At 38.9% G+C, this 22,562-nt stretch overlaps 1 protein-coding gene across 1 annotated transcript in view; it reads left to right on the top strand.

The window, feature by feature from the left end:
- Positions 1-2,373: 2,373 nt before the first annotated feature.
- The window catches only part of fstl5 (follistatin-like 5), a 160,812-nt gene continuing 140,623 nt past the window's right edge, over positions 2,374-22,562 (top strand). The window contains 1 exon segment of the mRNA XM_018687637.2: positions 2,374-2,928. Coding sequence (XP_018543153.1) covers positions 2,906-2,928 — 23 coding nt within the window. The 5' untranslated portion in view covers positions 2,374-2,905.

The following is a 22,562-nucleotide window of genomic DNA, read 5'->3' as shown; positions in this document are numbered from 1 at the left end:
AAATGATGTATAAATGTATATATATATTTTGCAAGTTGATACTATGTATTGAACATCTTGCGGAATAAGCTACAGTGCAGTTAGAGAAGTAGTCTGTATTATATGAAGAACAGAACTACATGTCCGCATGTATATATATAAATAGTGTAGTGGCATACATTGTTAACTGAATTATAAAACACCAAGAGCAGTCTGCATAATCTAAGGGTCTGATGTCTTGAAGTGTAAATTGAGAAGGGGAAATTGATATGAATAGTAACATGGGAAAACAATAGACTAAACAGAAATAAATACATGAATAAATGATGATAAAATGCAAAAATAACTGTATTTGCACATATAGAACAAACTCTGCTTTTGTTGCCTTGTAAATGTGCCATACATTCATGCATCATAAATAGCATCAACCTGATGAAACTTCTAAAAGTCTGAAGGGACAACTACAACTAATCAAAGTCAGAGACCTCTGTGTGCAATTACTGTATGTTCAAGTACACTCAGTACAATCAGTAGCTATAGGAACAGCTGGGTTTAATGATGTCCCTGTAGAGGCGAGGATGTGTTTGTCGTGTGACTTTGGTGAGACTGAAATCCATTTTATGTTGCATCACTCATTATATCATGATTTAAGGGCTAGATTTTTTTTTTTTTTTTTGGTAAAATGTCCCTCATCTCTGCTGACTTCTTGTGGCTGGTTGATTATCAAAGACTTGAGTTAAAAGTTTAAAGAAGTAAACCTTTCTCTTCACGGCAGATTTTATTTAGAAAGCCTGAGAGAGGAGACAAGGTTCTTTGTTAGTGTTATATGTGAAACATTGTGCTCTTGTCTAACATCTGTTCAGTTGCTTTCACTCCTGCAGTGGTACTTTAGACAGAGGTGGAGGGCAACTAAGTACATTTTCTCAAGTATGGTACTTAAGTACAGTTTTGAGGTACTTGTGACTTTCTACTTTTATTTCATTACATTTCAGAGAGAAACATTGTACTTTTTACTCCAGTACATTTACCTCATGGCTGTAGTCACTCTGCTGTATAAGACTTTACAAATACATTTTTTGATGAGCCTTGATGACACTTTACCTGCCGTTATCTAGTTATTTGTTACTTTACAGATTGTTTTATATACAAAATGAAAGATCATCCAGTTAAATATAACACGCATAGTGATACATTAAAGCTTGTAAAAATGACCTCCACCTTGACCAGCAATGACATTAAAATGCACTGTAATGCATCAGTAATACCAATAAAACAAATACTGTAACTTCTGATACTTCTAAGTATTTGCTGTTTATTTTGTACATTTACTCGTGTAAACTTTGAATGCCAGGCTTTTGCCTATGGTGGAATATATTTACATTGCAGTACTGGTACTTCAACATCTGAATACTACCACAGGTTTTTGGTGTCTCATGAGTCTGTCTACCACCACCACTACTACTACTACTATTACCAGTGATGGAAGAAGTACTAAGATCTTTTACTTAAGTAAAAGAATCAACACTACTACTATGTTAAAGTCCTGTATTCAAAATTGTTCTTCTGTAGTTTTATCAGCAAAATAAACTGAAAGCAAAAGTTCTCTTATGCAGAATGCCCCCTTTCAGAGTGTTTTATTATCATATATATTGTATTATAGTTTATTATGACCATTATTACAAACACATTTACAGTAAGCACAATTTAATGTTGTGCCTGGTCAACATGGAGCTGACTTTGACCATTAAATATACTGTTTGCTGCTTAATAAATGTAGTATAGGTTAAATATTTTATTCCAAAAGGTAGTAAAATGGGAGTAGCAAAAGGCAGCATAAAGTGGAAATACTCAAGTGAAGTTCAAGTACCACAAAATTCTAGTACTTGAGTAAATTTTCACCACTGACTACTATTAATACTGATAATAAGACAAAACAAAATTAAAAAAAAAAAAACATTTTACTTGAAAACGAACTGATCACTCCTCTAATTAGAGACTGGTTTCCTCTGTACATGGTCACCAGTCAGCTCTGTATGGAATGACGAAGAAAATAATCAAACAGACTAATAAATAAATAAAGTATTCTTTTGAATATGTCTGATTTTCAGCGATCATTCCTCCCACACGACGATCACCTGGAGGTCACTCACTAACACTACACTGTGGTGATACAGAGCTGGATAAAACGGTGGATACAGCACCTTTTTATTCACCGCTCCATCACTGGAGTACGCGCGCTTACGTGTGTGTATTTACAGCTTGTGTGTGTGTGTGTGAGAGACGGGGGGGGGGCATCCATAAAGAAACCCAACTCTATCACACGTCCTCTCTTTCCTCTCCTCTCCTCTTCCCGTTCTTAGTCAAGGACAGTTTTTTTCTTGTTGTTTGGCACGGACAGACCGAACCGCTCCACATTCCGTCTGTCAGTCTGTCCTCGTTTTGGTTGCTTATACTGCCTACTACGGGATATTCGTGATTGGTTCATCCCTCCCTCCCCCCTCCCTTCCCGCGTGATTGTATGTAAATCCGGTCGGGACTGAGCCAGTAGGTGAGGTTGGGGCTGGTGGCTCCTGCCTCTGTGGCGCACACGAGACCCGAGAGCGGCCGAGGTGAGATCGCTGTGCCGTCGGAGCTGTCCACTCTGCCGTGGTGCTGAACTCCACGTCCCCCTCTGCTCTCTTCTCTTCTTTCTCTTCTATCGGCTCTACTGTACATTGATGATATTTTGGGAAAGGATTAACAACCTCCCTTTTGGCTGCTTATAGGTGCAAACTTCTCCTGAGGACATCTCTCGCTCCACACATCGGAAATTACACTACACCAGCCGTGGATTTGACCGGAGCCCGAGATTATCATTGGTAATAGTTTGTTGAGAAGTGTTGCATCCTTCTGTTCATCACTAATCTCGCTTGGATTATTCTCCTGGATGGTTTACGTCTGGACACACAGGTAAAATATATATATATATATATATAATGTGTGCTTGTATGTTTTGTTTCTTGTGGACTAATTGTTAAACCCCATCCGAGCAGAAGCCCCATCCATGAAAAGTCCCCCCCCCCCGCCCCTTCCTGTCTGAGTCGCTATCACACACCGAGCTTAACCCTCATCATCGGTGAGGCGCCTCAACTCTTTTCTAATAATCCATCAGGTCACTCTCCTTGACTCAGAAAATATCTTCCAATCTACTGCCTTAAGCTGTTGCCATTTCAATTTACTCGTCGCCACGTCCCGGATGCTCAAATCAACTGATATCAGGATATCTGAAGTTGAGATTACAGTTGCTGTTATTTGGCGCTCACACTGACGCACAAACACTTCTCATCGTAACACAGTCAGTGTTTTTGAAACGACTTGGAGCCACGCTACGTTGCCCGGAGCTTTTAATTTATCCGCGTAGTACTTTGTGTGTGTGTGTGTGTTTTTTTTTTTTTTCTCTTGGCACACTAATCCTTGAGTGACACCGTTAGCAGCAGAGGGATTATACTTTTGTTTTTCATCCTCAGCTTTGCGCCTGACTCATTTGGCAGTATATTACAGGCTCTTGCGCCGGGGATGGCCATTAATTGTGTTGTTTGATGGTTTACGAATGAAATTTGGGGTCTGATTTTTTTTTTTTTTTTTTTTTATGGCCACGACAGTGCAGCAGATGGAGTTAAAGCCAACCTTAAACCAGATTAACTCCTGCTATCGATAGGACTCAGACGTACAGCCTGAAAATCCTTTGTGAGGTTTCTGTTGTGAGGAATAAAGCAGCCTTACTGTCAGCTCTAGAAAAATATGATCCATAAAGGACAGTTAATACAACAAAATGAATACACTGATATTATGAAAAATACAGCTTAGGAGACTTTTAAAATCCAAGATAAATAAATGACACATCATACCATCTGCATTAGGAGGAAATTTACTGAAGTTCTGTACTTAAGTACAAAGTACTTTACTTTTATACATGACTTTTTTTGGCCACTTTACAGCTTTAGTTAGTGGTTACTCAACAAATTAAGATGCTACATAGAAAACATTTGATAGTATTTATCAAAATATGGTGCATTGTTATAGATTAAACTTCCCAACAACATAACAACAAAATGCTATTTCACATTAATGATTAAATGTTATGATAGTAAAACATTCACAGGAGACATTAGTCAGCATTCAGTGGTTTCTCTTTAAGTGGATTTTGTGAATAATTCTCACAAACAGAAACATTCTCAAAGCAGCTTTTACTTAGTATAGAGTATTTTCATAGAGTAATATTGTTTCTTTTGTTGAAGTAAATGATCTGATAACCTTCTCCACTGATGATTAGAAAAACACAGTACAAATTGTATTCTTACCTTTACTTAAAATAAGCACTTCTTTTATATTATGGGCAAGGTGCCTGAATCTTAATTAGTCTGGTGACAACTTTATTATTCTACACTGACAAGATGAAGCATAGGTGTATTGGTGTGTGTAGTACATAGCCTTTATTGTATCTCCCACACAATTTTTGTCATTCTTTGTGATTCACCGGGCTCCCAGAAACTTAACAGTCCCAGCGCATTTCTTTTACTAATTGCAACAGTAATTGAAATTCTTGTAGCGAAAGTGTGAATGCCACAAAAATCATGCAGTTTGAATACGCAGCCATCTGTAGGCCTTTACGATCCAACTTCAATCCCTTTATTCCCATAATGCATTCACTTTCTCTGTGAAAGCTCTTTGAAACCACAAGATAGAATCTATTTCCAGTGGCGCACTGGATGAATGAGTGGATCTGTTTTTCAAGGCTGCACTCACTAATTGATTCTCCACTTGAATACGAACCAGGGACCAAGTAATGTATCGTTAATATAGGCTATATATTATATATATATTGCGCAGAGTATAGTGGGGATACATGATAAATGTGCTCGTCTTAATAAATAACAGACTCGGTTGTAGAGGGACGTGGAAAAAGAGATAAGACAATACTCATTTTCAGAATGAGTCTGTAGGCTTTCTGCACAGAAACGATACTGATACTCTCAGTTCACAGTTGTGTTTAAACCCACAAAGACACACACAAAGCCAAAAAGCAGTGTGCAGAATAATCTCACAGGAAAAACATTTTGCTCTGCCATCAGCAGCACTAGAAATAGTCTATCCACTCCTCCTTTCTGTCCACCTCAGATCCAATTAAGCCATTTAATAACAGGTAGGAGATGGTGCCAGCTGAGCAGGTAGTGGTGTTAATGGAACTGCTCTTCTTTTCATTACAATGACTTTCTTCAAACACCATGGGGAAGAGAGGACTTTTGAGTCAATATTGCTTTTCACCAGAGGAAAGAAAAAAATGTGAGGAAACTGATCAAAGCATTTCAGATTTGAGAGGAAAAGCGCTCTGTGTGAAGGTGTAGGGACCCAGTAATGGCAGCTGGTAGTAGGGTGGGGGGGCAGATCTGGATGATAGGACAATAAAGCCATATGTTGGGGGGGATTGCGCTGCCACTGAAAATGACACCGATTTAGGGTCTTCACAATGACCTCAGGTGTCCTTGCATTCCAGCATGTCCAAAAATCTTTACCAATTACCCTCTGTGATGTCTTTATAGGATATTTTAGAGAGAGCAAACTGGTTTTAGAAAAGTATTTTCTCAGTGTTACTGTTTCTCTTTCTGTACAAATGTCAGATGCATCCACACATGCCAAGTCAGATCCATGAGGTTTTTTCCCTTCTACCACTGATATTATGATCTTGCACCAGCAGTGCTACTGTGCTATTCTCAGTGTTCAGTGGTCCCTGCTGGGACATGGAATAAACATGGGAGCTCAAACAAATTTATCAGAACACTGCCAGCTTCTGTTGGAGGTAAAGGTCTGAAAAATCCAACATGTTTAGGTGCCTTTTTAACACGTACCATAGAGCAAGGTTACACATTACATTTACATTTACTCATATGGCAGACGCTTTTATCTAGAAAGACAGACAAGTGAGGGACAACACTCAAGCTTCAGTACAGTGGGAGACCTTGGAGTACTGCTAAGCACTAAATCTGTTGAACAAGACAGGGTGTAAGAAGATCAGATGAGGAAGTTCACATTAAGTGCGAGTTAGGCATGTTAGGGTGTTAGAGTCTTCAAGAGATTTTTGAAGACAGAGGGATGACCCTGCTCTGATAGCATTTGATAGCTCATTCCACCATCAGGGAACCACAAACCAGACCAATCTGGACTGCAAATGCTTTGTGTGCAGGGATGATAATGCCAGATGATGTTCCCTGGAGGAACGCAGTGGCTGAGAGGGAGCATAAACCTGTATGATTGAGTTTAAGTTGACAGGTGCAGACTCAGAAGTCACTCTGTAGGCAAGCATTAGTGACTTGAATTTGATTCGGGTGGCCATGGGTGGCCAGTGGAGGTCAATAAGCAGCGGAGTGACATGTGCCCTTTTATGTTGATCGAATACTGTGTCGGTACACAGTAGATGTGGCAATGTTAATGGATTTATACAATGACAATGAGGTCCGTGTGGATGGAGATTCTGTCATCATATTATGCTATTCATCATTATATGATGCTGTTGCACTTTATCAAAACTACTTTTGATTTTTAAAGGGTCAGTTCACTCAAGTAGTTGGTATTTTGTAATCAAAGTCATTTTTCTGGCTTTACAGGAGGTTGTTGTTATCAAATAATATATAGTATATTTTATATTTTGCACTTTTTTGTAAATATAGGATGGGTTAACTGACCCACAACTTGAAATGTATTAGTTCTCATTGTAATTTGGCATCAACATATTGCGTATTTGCAGTCTTATAGTCTATAGTCTTGTTTTTATGTATTAACTGTGTGATAGTTTGCCTGTCCACTTTATTCTCTTTTGAGATTAATTATATCTGTATATCTGGGTCCAATTTTATGAGATTTTGAGTGCTGTTAAATTTATATTGTATGTTCATATTATAGTTAATCACAGTGGTGTTTCTGTTATTGTCTGGAAACTGCACATACACCATACACTATTCCTTTAGTTTTCCAGACAATTCTTAGTTTGAATTTTGCCTGTGTTAAAATAAAACCACTTGTTTTGACCCTGAGATTATTGAGCAAAGGTTTGCTGAGTGCATATGCTCTTTGTAAGCGATGCCTGCTTTCACATTCACAGTTACAGTACATATGTTCGCACCTGGGAGTTGCCCATTACAGCCAGAGTGACTCCACTGGAGCAATTTGGCGGGTAAAGCACTTTTATAATGGCCCCATCTGTACTATTTGTATGGTATTTACTTCTTGAATACTCCCCATTAGTTGGTATGGATGGTGACTTTGACTCATATTCAGCATCTGTGCACTGAAAAACAATTTACGTAATAAGAATCAGCTGATTGAATACAGTGAAAAACATCAGTTCTCCTGGTAAGAATCTCATTCTTAAATATTTTCAATGTACATTTTGATATAACAGTTGTTAAGGTACCATGTCTCATCTCTCAGTAGCTCAGCCTCCACCCTCCTCAACAATAACACTTCTAACATTTTTTCCCCTTTTCCATCTCCCTTCTTCCCACTTGGAGCTCAGCTTTAACCGCTGCCAACTCCCATCTGTGTCTCTGTGTCTGTCTTTGTTGTTCCCCTCTTCAATATGTGGAATCTTTATTGTGCAGTAGACCCACACACATTGAGATATGCTATCCTGCTGCCATGTTTAGGAGACACTACCTCCTGACATTCTTATATCTCCTCACAAGTGGGGGGTTTGTTTGATGATGTGAAAACCTGTTTTTCCTCCATTGTGCACATTGCATTTCTCTTTTGTACGACTTCACTGCTGTATGAGAGCAAACAGAAACATCCTTTTTTTTATCACATGTATCAGTTACAGATGAGAACAGTTATAATGTAATTTTGATTATTAGCACAAGCTTAACTCACTGTAATGATCTGTGAGAATGTCTGCTCCATGTGCAGTGAAGTCCAACTGGTAACATTTCCGCTGGATCATATTTCTTTTTTCTTTTCTCTGAAGATCAATCCAAGGCAACAGTATGAGGCTCTGTCTCCTGACTTTTCAAAGAGCTCTAGATTTCTGAAGCATGACCTCCTCCTCTCCCATGTCTTGATTGAACTCCAAGTGGATTGTTAAATTGTTATTGTCATAACCCATTTCATACAGTACAGCAGAACAAGGCTTTCGTGGGTACTTTTAAAGCCGAGGCCGGATGAAATATTGAGACGGCTCTCTTTCTGTCTCAGTGCTCTTTGGCAGATGGTCAGACCATAATAGAAGTTGAGCAGACCTTAAGGGTGAAGGTCAACAGGCTCTGGGCTTCTGTGCTAATCCTGTCAGTGTACTGGTGCAAGCACACTGATGGCACATGTGGCTTGGGGCGTTATAAAATATGTGGGTGTTGGCAGTGCCGAGGCAAGGCTAGATAGGAGACATAACAATCTGTCTCTAAGATAATAATGTTGTTGTTTGCTATTTTTTGGAAGTGTATGACACTTGGGGGGCCTGGTGTTGGTGTGGTCTGGCCATACGTTGCATTTTAATGGCATCGTGGGTCACAGTTCACTGTTCGCTGCCACTGTGGCCAAGTGTGACGCCATCATTCCGGGCACAGTGCAGTCGATCAGATCAGTCAGATTATGTAATGATTGTTAACAATGGGAGAGCCATGTGCCTCTCCCAGGCTTCTCCTGCAGAGTTTTAGCAACAGCCTGGACTTTCATGACATTTGAAACGGTCTATAAATTAAATGCCTATAAAAGAAAAGTCAAGGTCTTTCCTGCCACTGCCTCGTATGTAGAGACTCCTGCGATCATAAATGATTATAATGTGAACCATATAATGTCCAAGACCCCGCTGTCAAACCTTTGTCACACACAACTTATGGGTGCACTCTGCGCAAAAAGGCCCTCAAACTGCTGCTGTGCAGGATGACTGTTGAAAATGTTTTGTGTTCTGGTCCTCACTCATCCTCTCAATTGTTAATAATTGTGGCTTTTGGATGAATCTGAGGGAACAATTGGAACTGATAGTACACAGTAGGCTGTTTATAATTCTCAGATGTCATGCCAAGCTAGACAGAAATTCTGTGCATGACAAAAGATATATTAGAATTACTTCATTTTCTCACTGGGTGGTTATTCAGAGCTGTGATGAATAATGCGCACCCTCTCTGAGGATTTTTCATATAGTACAAACTGGCAGCCGGGTACTGGTCACAGTGTGCTGTCTGTCATTTCATAAACGACCAAAATGTACGATGGATCAAAAATGTATGATATACTTGGAGAAATCCTAGTGCAACTTTACAAGTGCTGGCCAGATATTTTAATTCAAAATTTCAACAATAAAACATTTGAAATCTAACTAACAAGATGATTCACCACAAGCTCAGAGTTAAATACAGTATGCTATGAAGCTATATCAAGCAGATGGTTAGCAACAACTGGAAACAGGTAATCTGGCTCTAGTTGGTGGATTTTGTTGCCTTTGTTGCCCCATTTGATTTATCTCTCTAGGGAAGTTTATAGGGGTGTTTATAATCTCAGTGATATTTACAGGTGAAATTACCCTCTCCAAAACTCACTGGCCCTCCTGTAATCTAAATCTGGGAAGATCTTCTTTCCATCTCTAACATTTTAACATTGACATGTGCAATTTGACTTTTTTGTGAAAATGAAGTTAAAAATGTTTGTCTGATTCACTGATACCTGCTAAGAGAACCAACATGGCAACAAACAAAATTAAAGCCATCTGGACCACAGGAACCTGTAAAAGCTCATCAAATGTGCTCTTAAAAACTGTGTTTTACCCATTTTGTCAAATTAGTGCTATGAAAGTACACCAAAATAGCTATTAACATTTCCTGTTTCTAACATAACTGTGCAGGTATAGACAAATATCTCTGGATAGATAATGAAAAAAATGTAAACATGAGATGATTCTTCACGTTCTGACGCATATCTCTTTCTATTGTTTATATACATCAGTTGGCTTTCTGTTTAGGTTTAACTATTACAGAGCACTTTTTGCAATTTCCCAGAGTTCGAAACCCTGTCTGGAACCATGAGTTAAACTACCAGGGCTCACAGGGAAATTTTTAAGCCCCACCTCCCCCACTGTGTTAATCCCATCCAAACGGGGCTTAGGTGTGGACAGAACCAGGCTAGCTGTTTCCCCTGTTTCCTGTCTTTGTGCTAAACTAAGCTAACCAGGCTGTCTGAAGCTTCATATCTAGCCTGCAAAGCATGCATTTCCTCTACATTTTCATTGTGTTTATGTCTTAAACAAAGCAGAAAAATTGTGAGGTTGGAAAAGACAAATGTGAAAATCAAGAACTGACAATGACACATCCTGTTTGCAAATTCAGAAAGTAATGTTTGAGTTTGCAGGATCCATCAGCAAGTCTCAGTGATCACTGAAAGCCCACAGTCCATAACACAAAACATCTATAGTCCTGCTGAGAACAAAGCGGGCTGCTAACTTAGAAACACATCAGAGACTCATTAACGTTCCAGTGATTGACCAGCTGAACTCTGGTTACCCTCACAACTTCCTTAATGTTTTCCCTGTTCTAAATCCCTCCACCTCTCCTCAATGTATGCACCGATCTCACACAGTTGACATCTTTATGATTCCAACAGAGGTCTTTTCGTATCCTATATACAGTATAAGAGTGGAGCAGGGGAATTAAATAGGATGCTGGTGTTCTCAGGAAGGGAAATACCTGTGCTGTTTTGCTTCTGGTATTGTTGTTGAATTCCAGAGAAGCACCTACTTTCTGAGTGCGGGGATCATTGAAATTCCACATTTGATTTCAAAAGTTTCTCTGCCTAGATTTGGACTCCCTGCCAGGATTTATAGCAGATTAACTTTGAAAGTGATTTAGCTCTCGGGTTCTGCATTTGCTACCGGGGCAGAAAAATAACTTTTTTTCCTCCTCATTCAATGTTGCCATCTTTTCTGGCTCACATATTCCCACATTCACTAAATATTCCAAACATGTAAAATGTGATCTGTTTGTGTGACCCTAACAGTGGCAGTGGGGTATATCAAAACTTAATTAGAGGTCTGGCTGTGAAAAGAGATGACTGACAGCCATGTAGGCATAAATATAGAGACACAGCACCATATAGGCATTATCTAATCACACACACATGCACACACACAATACAATAACTAAATACTCCTGAGTGTTTGTGACTTTCCTCCTTCAGTAGTAGAATGTAACTGTGGGGAGCCATGGGATTTAGGGGGAAGACACAATACGCCAGCATAAGTTCAAAGCTCAGTGTAATCACATTTTATGCATTTGGATAGATATCTGAATGAAACAGATAACAGCCTCATAAAAAGGATGGGGGATAATGAATTATGTCATCACAACATGGAGCCAACGAATTTACACAAGGGCCTATCTCCTTCTTTATCTGTTATCTGGTGGCACGGGTGCACTGCTGTTATCCGCTTGGCATTTGGAGCCGCGCGTCCTGTCTAATGAGTCTGGGATATCAGCGCGGCGGTGTCCTGAAGGGTTCAGAGGGAGGGTTGTAGACAGCAAGTTGTTCTTTGAAGTCCAGTGAAAGGGAGGGCTCACAAATCCTAAGAAATCTGCACCAATTATTTAGTGAGCCAGTGAATTCAGAGGCTTGTAAATGTAGGGACTGAGTTATGACTGACAGAGGGGTTTTGGAAGATGAGACAGGTTTCTCTGGAATTCTTTTGTGCTGTTATTCAATAGGACCCTGCTGGTCTTTTTTCATTCTGAACAAATCAGGTGTACTTTGCATTACTGTGATAAAAAGATCATGTTTAGAGTGTTGACAGTTATGTTTGAGTGGAAATGCACTTGAAAACAGAAGAACTGCTATTTTAGACTGGAGAGATCATGTTGCTGCTGGTGCAGTGAAAAGGAAATGATCTCACTGGCTTCCTACCAGCAAACTCAAACCTAGTTGTTGAGATTCAAAGTTTACTTTTGACCTTAGAAAGATCATTTGACCAAACAATTTCATGTCAGGGTCCACCTTCTAGCTCCTCCAGAGATTTCAATCATGTTGTATGTTGCATCATCAGTGAATTGAATTAACCAGTTTTCATGGCATTATAAATTCCTTTTTTTCCCCTCATTGTTTTCAGGCCTCCTCGCCCCTGTTGGTTTAAAAGCTGAGTTTCAAAGCCCACTTTTGACCTTGAAAACAACACATGGCAAGACAGTCTAACCAAAAAATCCATTTGGTACCTTTTCAATTGTTGATTTAATTACGAGTTGTTTGTTCAGTTGCCAGCTGGTACCGGGCCAAGTCAAAAGCACTGCTGCCATTGTGGGGAGAGAGTCCTTTTTACCCCTGAGCCACAGTGGTTCCTGATTCACAATTGATCTGAAAATTAAAGCAGCACGGCAAACAATAGGCAAACACTGTTTGTAAATGTAATCATAATTTGTCTGTCAAGTCTCTGATGTCAGATCCTAGTGGTAAACTTTTTATTGTTGTTCTTGTTGAGTGTTTTTTTTTTCTCTTTTTTTTTACTTTTACTCATGCAGGCTGGGTTCACTGAGCATGAAAGCAATGCCATGCTTCATAACACACAGTCACACCTAACAGCAGCCTTGAACAAACACAGTTTTTATCTGAGCAGCCCCACTGGAGCAGTTGGGGGTTAAGTGCACCTTAACAGTGGATAATGAGGTAGCAGCAAATCATTCACTCAGTCACACACAGATTTACACACAGAAACAAGTTATATTGCTGATTTTCTTTAGTGACAAAGCAGGGCATTTAATGGCAGGGACAGTCAGAGATACATACTATAACTTGCTGTGAATGATTAATTAACCAAAACAATGTCTAACAAAGAACCAAAATCAAAATTTTATTAATATCCACAGTTAATATAAGGAAAATATTTGTCTGAATCTCCTAGCAACTACATACTCCATGAGAGATGATATTATAAATTAAATTCAGTTAAATACTAACCAACTAAATGGGAATATATTTTGGGATATTTCAGGAGTGACTCTTCTTCAGTTCCTCAACAATCGGCCTTGCAATATGCTTGAATAGGTCCTTTGACTCCCAGTTAATGGTTTGACACTGCCCAGTGGTCATCAGTAGACTGGGATTGCATTGGACAGTTTCCTGTTAGGACTGTGTGTAAAAATCAACATGGACCTCAGCAGATCAAAACAAAGATTCCCAATATGGATAAGGCATCTGTAAGAAAATTGTCAACTGGAAACAAGAGGAAACCATCTAGACAAAAAGTGTGTATCAGTGAACATACACAGTTCTGACTAACTAGAAAACAGCCAAAAAAAATATTATTAGTAGAAGCTTAGAAGTCAAGAAGAGAGATGACCCTAACAGCAGTAGGTTTGAAGGTTAAGTGTATGTTTTCTGCTTCAGATTTGAATATGTCACTGTAGTGTGACCTTTAACAGAGTTTACGTAGGTGCTGTTAATTATTTTGTGCAGTAAGGTGACCTACCTCACTTCAAGGACTCCCGCTACTTCACCCTGCCTGTTTAGTACAGTGTTACCCTTCCTTGCCATCAAGATGTTTTTATCTCCTGGCAGCATAGCACATGGTGCGAGACGCTACATCATCATGCCAGTGACTGTCATATTTCATACTGAAACTGCCTATTATTGGTTCACCTCATCTGGTTTTGGAGCATCTCAATGCATAAATTTGCATATTAATAAAGAAAATTTTCTTTTATTTTCTCCCTGCTTCTTTACAATGCCGCACAGAGTTGATATTAACACCTACATGTTATATGAAGACAATCACATTGACATAAAATATACAAATTAGTGCATTCATTAGCTTAATGATTTAATCCATTAGCATAACTGGTCATATTTAATATATCATGGTGATTATGGAAGGACATTAGGCAGCTCAAGTGCCTCTTATTTGGACGTGATCCAGAATATCTGAGAGATGATGAAGGACGTGCCAGGTTTAGGCCTCAGCTTTTTCGAGGCCTGCTCAGATTTGGCTCAACTATTTGGACTCAAGTTAAGCTCCACAAAGAAATCTCCCCTTTTCTGAAAATTGCTCCTGAGATGAAAAGAAAGTAAAAAAGCACAGCCATACCTTTTTTTTTTTTTTGTAAAGAACCATTTTCACACTTTTCTTTTACCATAATCACTACTGCTCATTATCTTGGCTGTGAATAGCACAAACCAGGATACAGTTAATGAAGTGTTATACTTCTACTGGCATTTCAACCATCTGAACAGTAGACTGTTATCACAGAGGAAGACTGCCCTGTAAAAAATTGGTCCGTCTGTGGTCTGTGTATTGTCTGTATTACTGAGACCCAATTACGATGGGAGCAAACTAGGAATTTAAGTCACATGGTAGACTGGGGTTCATTAAACACGAGACTCTGAAACCTACTTAACCTCATCTTCATTATTGTAACTACGATGACGAAGGTCCCCTAACCTTACGGAAGTACTTATTTTAACCCAAACCATCCTCTGTTCCTAAACCTAACCAAGTAGTTTTTGTGCCTAAACCTAACCAAACCATGACCATTCCATAAGCTTAACTGCATGTTCATGATTGCAACCGTGACAACGAATATCCGGTATGCCTTCTGCTGTAGGGGATGCTATTTTAAGAGATGCTAGAAGGTAGAAGGATAGAGACAAACAACCTATATAGTTGGAGGGCTTGTTTTATAGAGGTAGCTTATAGGTGAGCTTGAGTTAGTTCATGCACCATGGAGACTCTGAACTTTTTCTTTCTGAAGTTATAAGCAGAGCAAATCAAAAGGACCTGATTATAACTCCTCGGGTATCACTGACCTCAGTGTCCTAGCACAGTCAGTCAAAAGTGTTAGAGAGGCTGCAACATAAGTGAAAGGTCACACACACAAGAGCTGGTCTCTGCAGAGACATGAGCTAAATATGTTGAAAGCAAATGTATCATCCAAGTATGGAGATCACTGGAAAATTAGAGGCTGCACACAAAGCAGAATACATTCTAGCTGTCAGGAGATACAGCTGCCGGCACAGCTGGGCGTCTGCAGAGGAAGTGCTCTCGTAGCAAAAAAGATGCTGTACACCCTCTCACCAAAACATCTGTCACCATGTCATTTTAGATGAATGGCCGGTGATTACACAATGATGGGTTTGTCAGGAGGTGGCTTCAAACCACCTACTTTTGGTGCATGACAAGACTGCTCATGTTGCCACTTTCTTCTGAGAGAAGGACTCACTGATGAGATGTGTCATGACATAAGTTTAGATCAAAAAAACAAAAAACTCTGAACTAGTTCAGTATTAAAGTTAGAATCTGATCTTTAGGTAATATGTGATCATCAGGGCTTCTTGACCAAGTAGTCCCAGGTGCCTAAGGGACTATATATGTACTTATGTTACGCAACTGTGGTTTTTAGAAATTGGTTGTGCAGAGGTAAAAAAGGTTAGTTGACAACTGAATGAATACTGTACAAACATTGTAGCATCCTCTAGACCTGTATTTGACAGGTCAGTGACCTTTAGTTTTACAAACTCCATCTGCTAGTTCCTGAACCATCAGGAATTACAACTTTGAGAGCATGAAGACTTTTTGGGGGCAGGAACTAAGACCTTAGTCCTTTTTTGGTGGGTGGGTTCATGAAAGGTTCTTGCTGAAAACGGAAAATTGTTTTACTTTTTATGACTAACTGATATCACAGAATCATGGTTCAAAGAATATCCCATTCATGACAGCTTTCACATCTGAGGTTCTAATCACCTGTTTTATAGTTTTTTTGTTTTTTTTTTTCTAGGAACTATCTCCTGGCACACAGGATTACTCCCTGTGTTTTATGTTTCCAGCTGCTGCAACAGCTTGGAATCAACAGAGGGACTGGGCAGTTATCACAGGCAGCAACAATCTCTATGTCTGAACAGATGAAAAAGCACAACCCAACAGAAACTCAAACCTCAACACCAGAACGTCAAAGGAGGCAACAGTGTACTGGCCAGAAAATTTAATAGACAAGTGGTTTCTGGCAGTGCAGTATCAAAAATTACAACAACAGTGATTATGTAACAGTGATTATGTAGCTCAAGTTGTTGCCAAAAAAAAAAAAAAAACCAAAGAAGACAGATCAGCACTGTATTTATGCTTTACTGCACAGTGATAAAATGCAATTAAAAAACAGGCTAAACCTGGGAAGTAGCAAACAATATCTATTACTTCAAAAAGAGTTCATTTTTGACCTTTGGAATAGTAGTTTGAAAAAACAGTTTGAACTCAGCAGTACTTATTAGCTTTTTCTGCAACTTTAAACAAGCATGAATGGTTGTTTGACTCTATATGTCAGCCCTGTGATAGGCAGAGAGGGTGTGCCCTGCCTCTCGCCCAGTGTGAGCTGGGATTGGCTCCAGCTCCTCCTCCCCAGCCCTCATAGGATAAACTGAATAGCCAAGGGATGGATGGATGGAGCTTTAAACCATATCCAACATACCTAATAGGACTTAATTACTTAAAACCAAGTCATACTTTGAAGCCATTACTGACAACAAGTCCTAAAACTGCTGTGGAAGAAACCAACAACAGTCAACAAATCCATCACCATAACAGCTGAGCAAACTCCACGTATGCAGGTGAAGACCATGTTAAACAGGTGAAAGCTCTGGCAAAAGCTGCTAAGTGAATTTGTTTTGTCAGATTTTTATTTTTATTTTTCTATTTTTAGAATATAGAATCATGGAGCAGATCTTGGTTTTAAAAAAGTGATTTTTTTTTGTGAAATATGTAAAATATTGATAAGAATAATATGATCAAACAATATTAGTAACTAAAAAAGACCATGACTGCCTGTCTTATATCATAATTAAATAATAAAAATTGACAATGAATAATAAACATGATGGTGTCATCTTACTATCTCAGTATGAACAATAACCCCACAGACTGAATCCTGTGCATGAAATAAAAGAAAATTAATGAATGTTAAGATATGGCTGAGTCATACTGTTTTGGAAACAGCCTGAACAGGTTGGCAGTTGTTCTGGAAATTAACAATCTCACATTTATCTTAAATTGCACCATTAATGAATTACCAGCACAGGCCTGTTATCAGTGTTGTAATTAACAGCTTTGATTTGCACGGTCTGGAAGGGAATCGAAGAGTTTTGGCATCATTGCCACCAGTGAGAAACGGAAATGTTTTATGACTTCATTCTTAAAAGGTGAATAAAAAATCTGTTCCTGTAAAAGCTTTACAGCCGATATACAGTTCAATTTTAATTTTTGGTTTATAGCTTATATACTGTACCTGCTCCGTTTATAGCAAAATGTTATGAGGCCAGTGTGTTAGAATTATGAGATTTTCAAAATAAAATTTTTTATTATGCAAGTATAAATCTCTACCTTCTCCCTGTTACATATAGGTTAAGTATCAAATTATCGGTTTTTCTTACTTCCATGCTTAAGGTGTTGACCACTTTGTAGTTTCACAGTAGATATTTTGGATCGAGTGCTTTGCCCAGGGGGGGTTCTCAGTAGTATTTTCGGAAGAAGGGAAGATCGTTGCCCCTTCAAACACCCAGTTTCTTTGAGGTGGTTGGAGAATATAAGTTTACAACCTTACATTCACCAGCCAACTCCTCTAACCTCAAGGCAAGTGCTGCCCCTTTTGATGAACCCACTTTGCCATTTATTAACTGACTCGCTGACTGCAAGTCTTGCAGAAAGAAATGTACTATGGTCTGTTTGAGTTGTTAGGAGTTTTTGCTCCTCCAGAAGCACCAGAAAAACCGTAGTGAAATGCTTTTTTTCTCCCTCCCTATGCAAAACACTCTCAGCATGTCCTTTATAAAACTCAAGTGTTTCATTTTCATGCACGTCATAAACGTGTGGACTACAGAGGCGGCTGATGTTTCCTTTATGCACCAAAATAATAACAAAGCAGTCGGCAGGATGTAAGGAATTCTTGAAAACGATTCATACAGACACCATGCAGGGGCATAACATGAATACTATATGAGATACTCATTTAGGCATGTATGACATTCAAAGTCATCCCTCTGTTCCTTTGTTGTTAGGAACTGCTCCATCTGAGGGTTTGGCACAGCATTTTCAGCATTTGTAAGGGAGGAACAAGGACCAAACGGAAGCACTACCCTAGGGGGAAGTGTGTCGCCTGTGGTTTTGGACGTGCTTTGAACTCGAAGGAGTCCTTTATCAGTATACTGTGCTGCCGGGGATATATGAGTATGAGAAGTGCCCTGATAACTCTGCCAAATAAGACATGCTGCGGCAGGGTGCTTGGGCAGCAAACACACAGCAGATGCTCCAGTGTTCTCCAGATATCTCAGAGACAAACTGTAGTACTCCAACCAAATTGATCTGTACATAGAAATACCGCTGAGCATGCTTAAAGAGATCTGCCCACAGGGGGTCAGGGATGTGTCAGCTGAAGCATATGGTGAAAAGAGGTGGGGGGAGAGAGGAGAGCTGAGCAGTTTATCTGCTGACTTCAAGTTCCCCTCCAGTGACCTCGCTGACAATTTGAATAATTTCAAACAAGCCTCTCTAGGAAATCATTGGTTTACAGAGCAAACTGGGAGCAGCCACCATATCCCTGCTAGCTGAGCCAGGCCCTGGTGCCCCTACCGCAATGCTCATTTCTCAGCAGCACAGGTGGGCTTCATTTTGACTGGAAATGGGGCCTGGTGAGAAAAGTTATTTTTCCTGTAATGGCCAACCAGGGGAGCTTCAAAACACGAATACGTTTAGGATAAGTCCAATCCTCTAGTCTGAAGTTGACATTGTTGTTTAGTCTACCGTGTACAGACTCAGAACTTCTGAAAAACAAATCTAGAGCCACATTACGAGCAAACATCTTGTGTAATGTATGCAGGACAAAGTAATTCTTGAAGGCACATACTTTGTATGAGGTTAACTGATAAATAATAAAAAATAAAAACATTCATTCACCTTATTTTTGGTGTCTAAAACATTTGCATAGCCGCTGTAATGCTATGGATTTACCTGTATCAGCCTACGCACCTACACCTCCTGTCCAGCAGTGGCAGCACTGAGCACTGGGAGCATAATACTGCAGAAATAATTCGGCGCCATCTTGGATTTTTCTTCCGGTTGTTTTGGTTTTAGAATTTGCCTGCACCATGCAACGCATGGTATTGCACGCGCGGCAAACATCGGCATGAGTTCTCCTGGAATGTCACTTAGATGTTTATGTTTTTTCCCACAACTTTTTATTTTAAATTTTGTCCAAAATCAACTTTATTATCATCGAATGGCAGAAATTTGTGCCTCACTGGGATATAATTAGAGTCCTGCGGCAAAGTTAACGTCGTTAGGTGAGTCCACGGCAGTGCACGTGCTAAAAAAATAACATTAAAGAATTCCATTATGGTATCAAATTAATTAAAAAAGCGAAGCAGTCTGGTTTGTGTTTGCAAAATAAGCCGGTCTACTTGATTTAAAAGGCAAATCTTCTGACACTTAAACTGTTGCAGTGTGAAACTGGGTGTTAGTAGTGTGTCTAACTGCAGCAAAGTCCTGCTAATTATGAGGGCTGTTACAAACGATTATTTTCATTATCTGTCGATTGTTTTCTCGAGTAATTCTTTTGTTATTTAGTCTATACTATATTTGAAAAAATAACAACAACATTAATATTAAAGTTCACTACGTGTAAGAGGTTAATGAGTTTGGCTACACAGTATCATCAACAGCTTAATTAGAGGTTGATTTGCTTTTAATCACATGATTGTTTAGTTGTTGCTCTCTCTTTGATTTTAAAGTAGAACTAATGAAAAATTCCAGTTTCTCAAATGTGAGGATTTGCTGCTGTTCTTTGCCATATATCACAGTAAACTGAATATCTTTTGGTTATTATCGATGGCTCTGTTCCAGTAAGTGGTCCAGCAATCCAAATTGTACAGTACAGATCCCTAGCTCTGGTTTACTAAAATCTGAGTCACTGAAGTTGACAACTTATTGAAGTAGGAGAAGTTTATAAGGTACCTCTTAGTAATTTTCTGAAATTGGTCTCATGCTTTGAAATCTGAAGGCTAATCGGCTTCAGCTACCATTTAGGCTTAGGGTCTTAGGGTCTGTATGCCTGTAAGTTCTTCCTTTAAAAAATGCCAGAAATATTCATTAAAAGACAACACAAACTACTATAGTAGAACTGTTGAGCCAGGCACTGAAACTCTGGTAAGCAGCTCAGCTTTGCAAGATTCCTGATTGTACTGGACTGCTCCCTGGTGTAAATCTGCATGACTGGCTGACTTTGAAGCACGGTGACTGCAGAAAAAACCTCATGCAAGCTCAGCAAAGTAGATAAATAACAGTGAACAAATAAAAACAGTGGTTGTTTTCCCTCCTTGGACTCTTTGCATTTTACGCTCATGGAAAAAAAAAAAAAAAAACGGATACACCTGCCAAAGTGCTGAAAAGTTGCTGTCACAGGAGAATAATGAATGAAGCTTCAAATGTCATTTCAACACACAACAGCTTTCAAACACGGTTTGCAAAAATGGCATTTAAAGAATAATGTTGGTATAAGGAAACTTGTCTATGCTGCACAACAGACTTTGATTTTTAAATTACCTGGGTGGCAAATTCAGCCTTTTGTGCTGTTTCTTTCTATTGTATCTGTCATCAGTTTACTTTGTGGCAGCATAAGAATAAAAATTAGATCAGCTAATGTGGCAGGAGTGTGACCTTGCACTTCTCATAAATGGAATAATGATCATGTGAAAGACGTGACAACAAGAGACAAAAATTGATATTAGCAGGATGATGTTTTAAAGATTGTGAATGAAAAGCTTCCAAAGTGTGTTGTGTTTGGACTATAACTTTTAACTTATTGATTAGTTACCTCTGCCAAGGGGGGTTATGTTTTCACCTGTGTTTGTTGGTCTGTTTGTTTATTTGTCAGAAGGATTTTGCAAAAAGTACTGAACTGATTTGCACCAGACTTGGTGGGGGGTGGGTCAATGGTCAGGGAAGTACCTATTCAATTTTGGTGTGGATCTAGTACCTTCTTTTTTATCACTGTCCTTAACATTGTGAGAGATGACATTTTTTGACATTTCCATCAATTTCTCAGGAAATAGTGTATGGATCTTGATGGGTTTTTTTTCTATTATAAGAGCTAGACAGATGTGTAGGATTATTTGGCCTTAGTGGAGGTATGTGCTCTATTGAGACTCATTCTTGTTCCAGTAGTTCAATGTTATGTTTGGCAAAAATGACATATTTTGTGTTGAAATATCAGGATGTTTGGTTTGCTGTTTTCATTTGTGATGTGAGTACTTCAAACAGCACAGTGACCTTCGAGAAGTCTTAAGCCTACATTGAGAGTGTTTTAGTGGTTATTCAGCCACAGTAAATTGACTGAGCATGCATGTTTTTTCAGCACTGCCTTGTTCTCATTCGTACATGTTTACCCCACTCACACTTGGGAGCTGTACAGTACAGCTAGAGTGTTTCCAGTCCAACGACTCATTAGGAATTTAAAGGAGTTGAAAGGTGTAGAACATGGCAACCTTGAAATTGAGGTATAGATAAATACATTTGAGTTATGTCAGTAAACAGGATGCAACATGTTCATGATACAAACTGAGAGGGGTAAAAGCTGTTAAACATATGTGTTTGCTGGAGTCTTCTCATCCAGCCATTGCTTAGGACAGTGGATCCTAACCTGGAGTTTGCGACCCTCCCACAAGTTAAATGTGTGGGGTCACAGTTTGATTTAATGCCAGAGGAAATGAAGAAACACAGTTACGGTCTTTTTTCTGAAATTCCTCTAATCTTTGTTTTCTATTATGGGCTAATTTTACCTCCTTGGGGTTTTGAAAATGATCTGGGAAAGCTTTATTTTACAGACCTGATAGATTTATTTCCAAATTCCAAATAAATGTTTAGGATAGTGGTAATTTTTTGTTCAAGTGCATCTTATCAATAGATATTGTAGAGATTAGCTTTGGAGATTCGAACCTATAACTTTTCCTGACATCTATGTATTTCATGATATTTGCTCTCAAGATTATAAAATGACACATCTTGTTAATGTCTGTTTTTTCAGTTTATTGTGAAATACGCAAAGACCCTTGGTTATTTTGAGGGAATTTTTGAGTGAGGCCTTGGCTGTAGCTGTTGAAATATTTTGCTAAAATAATCATTACACTTTTGCAAAAGGTTAAAATATCTTAACTTCTGTTGTTCTGATTGTTAAAACTATATGTTCACAGTCTTTTTCTAAAAAAACAGTCATGGAAGAAACTCAAAAGTTGTCAGTCCACCATTAGCCATATTCAGAATTCCTCATTTCCCAAGGGCTTGGTTTTATTATATTTGAGACAAGCTGAGTGTAATTAGGAAGCTGTAAATGAAGAGTTATCAGCAATAAGTCAGAATTAGTCTAAGCTGACATAAAGCATAATAGTCATGTGGGATAGGAATATTCCTGGGGGCATTTTGGGGGGAAAATCATGCATAATGTCAGGAAAATGTATTGCGTGTTTTAATTATGTATTCCTATTTTCTAGAGTTATGACTCACCAAACATGCATGACAGCTGATAGTAAATTACACTGCGTGCATTAATTCAAAC

Source organism: Lates calcarifer, linkage group LG8, assembly GCF_001640805.2.
Source record: "Lates calcarifer isolate ASB-BC8 linkage group LG8, TLL_Latcal_v3, whole genome shotgun sequence".
NCBI classification, from domain to species: Eukaryota; Metazoa; Chordata; class Actinopteri; family Centropomidae; genus Lates; species Lates calcarifer.
Note: the sequence above shows the minus strand (reverse complement) of the source record. Positions and strands in the feature narration are given on the sequence as shown.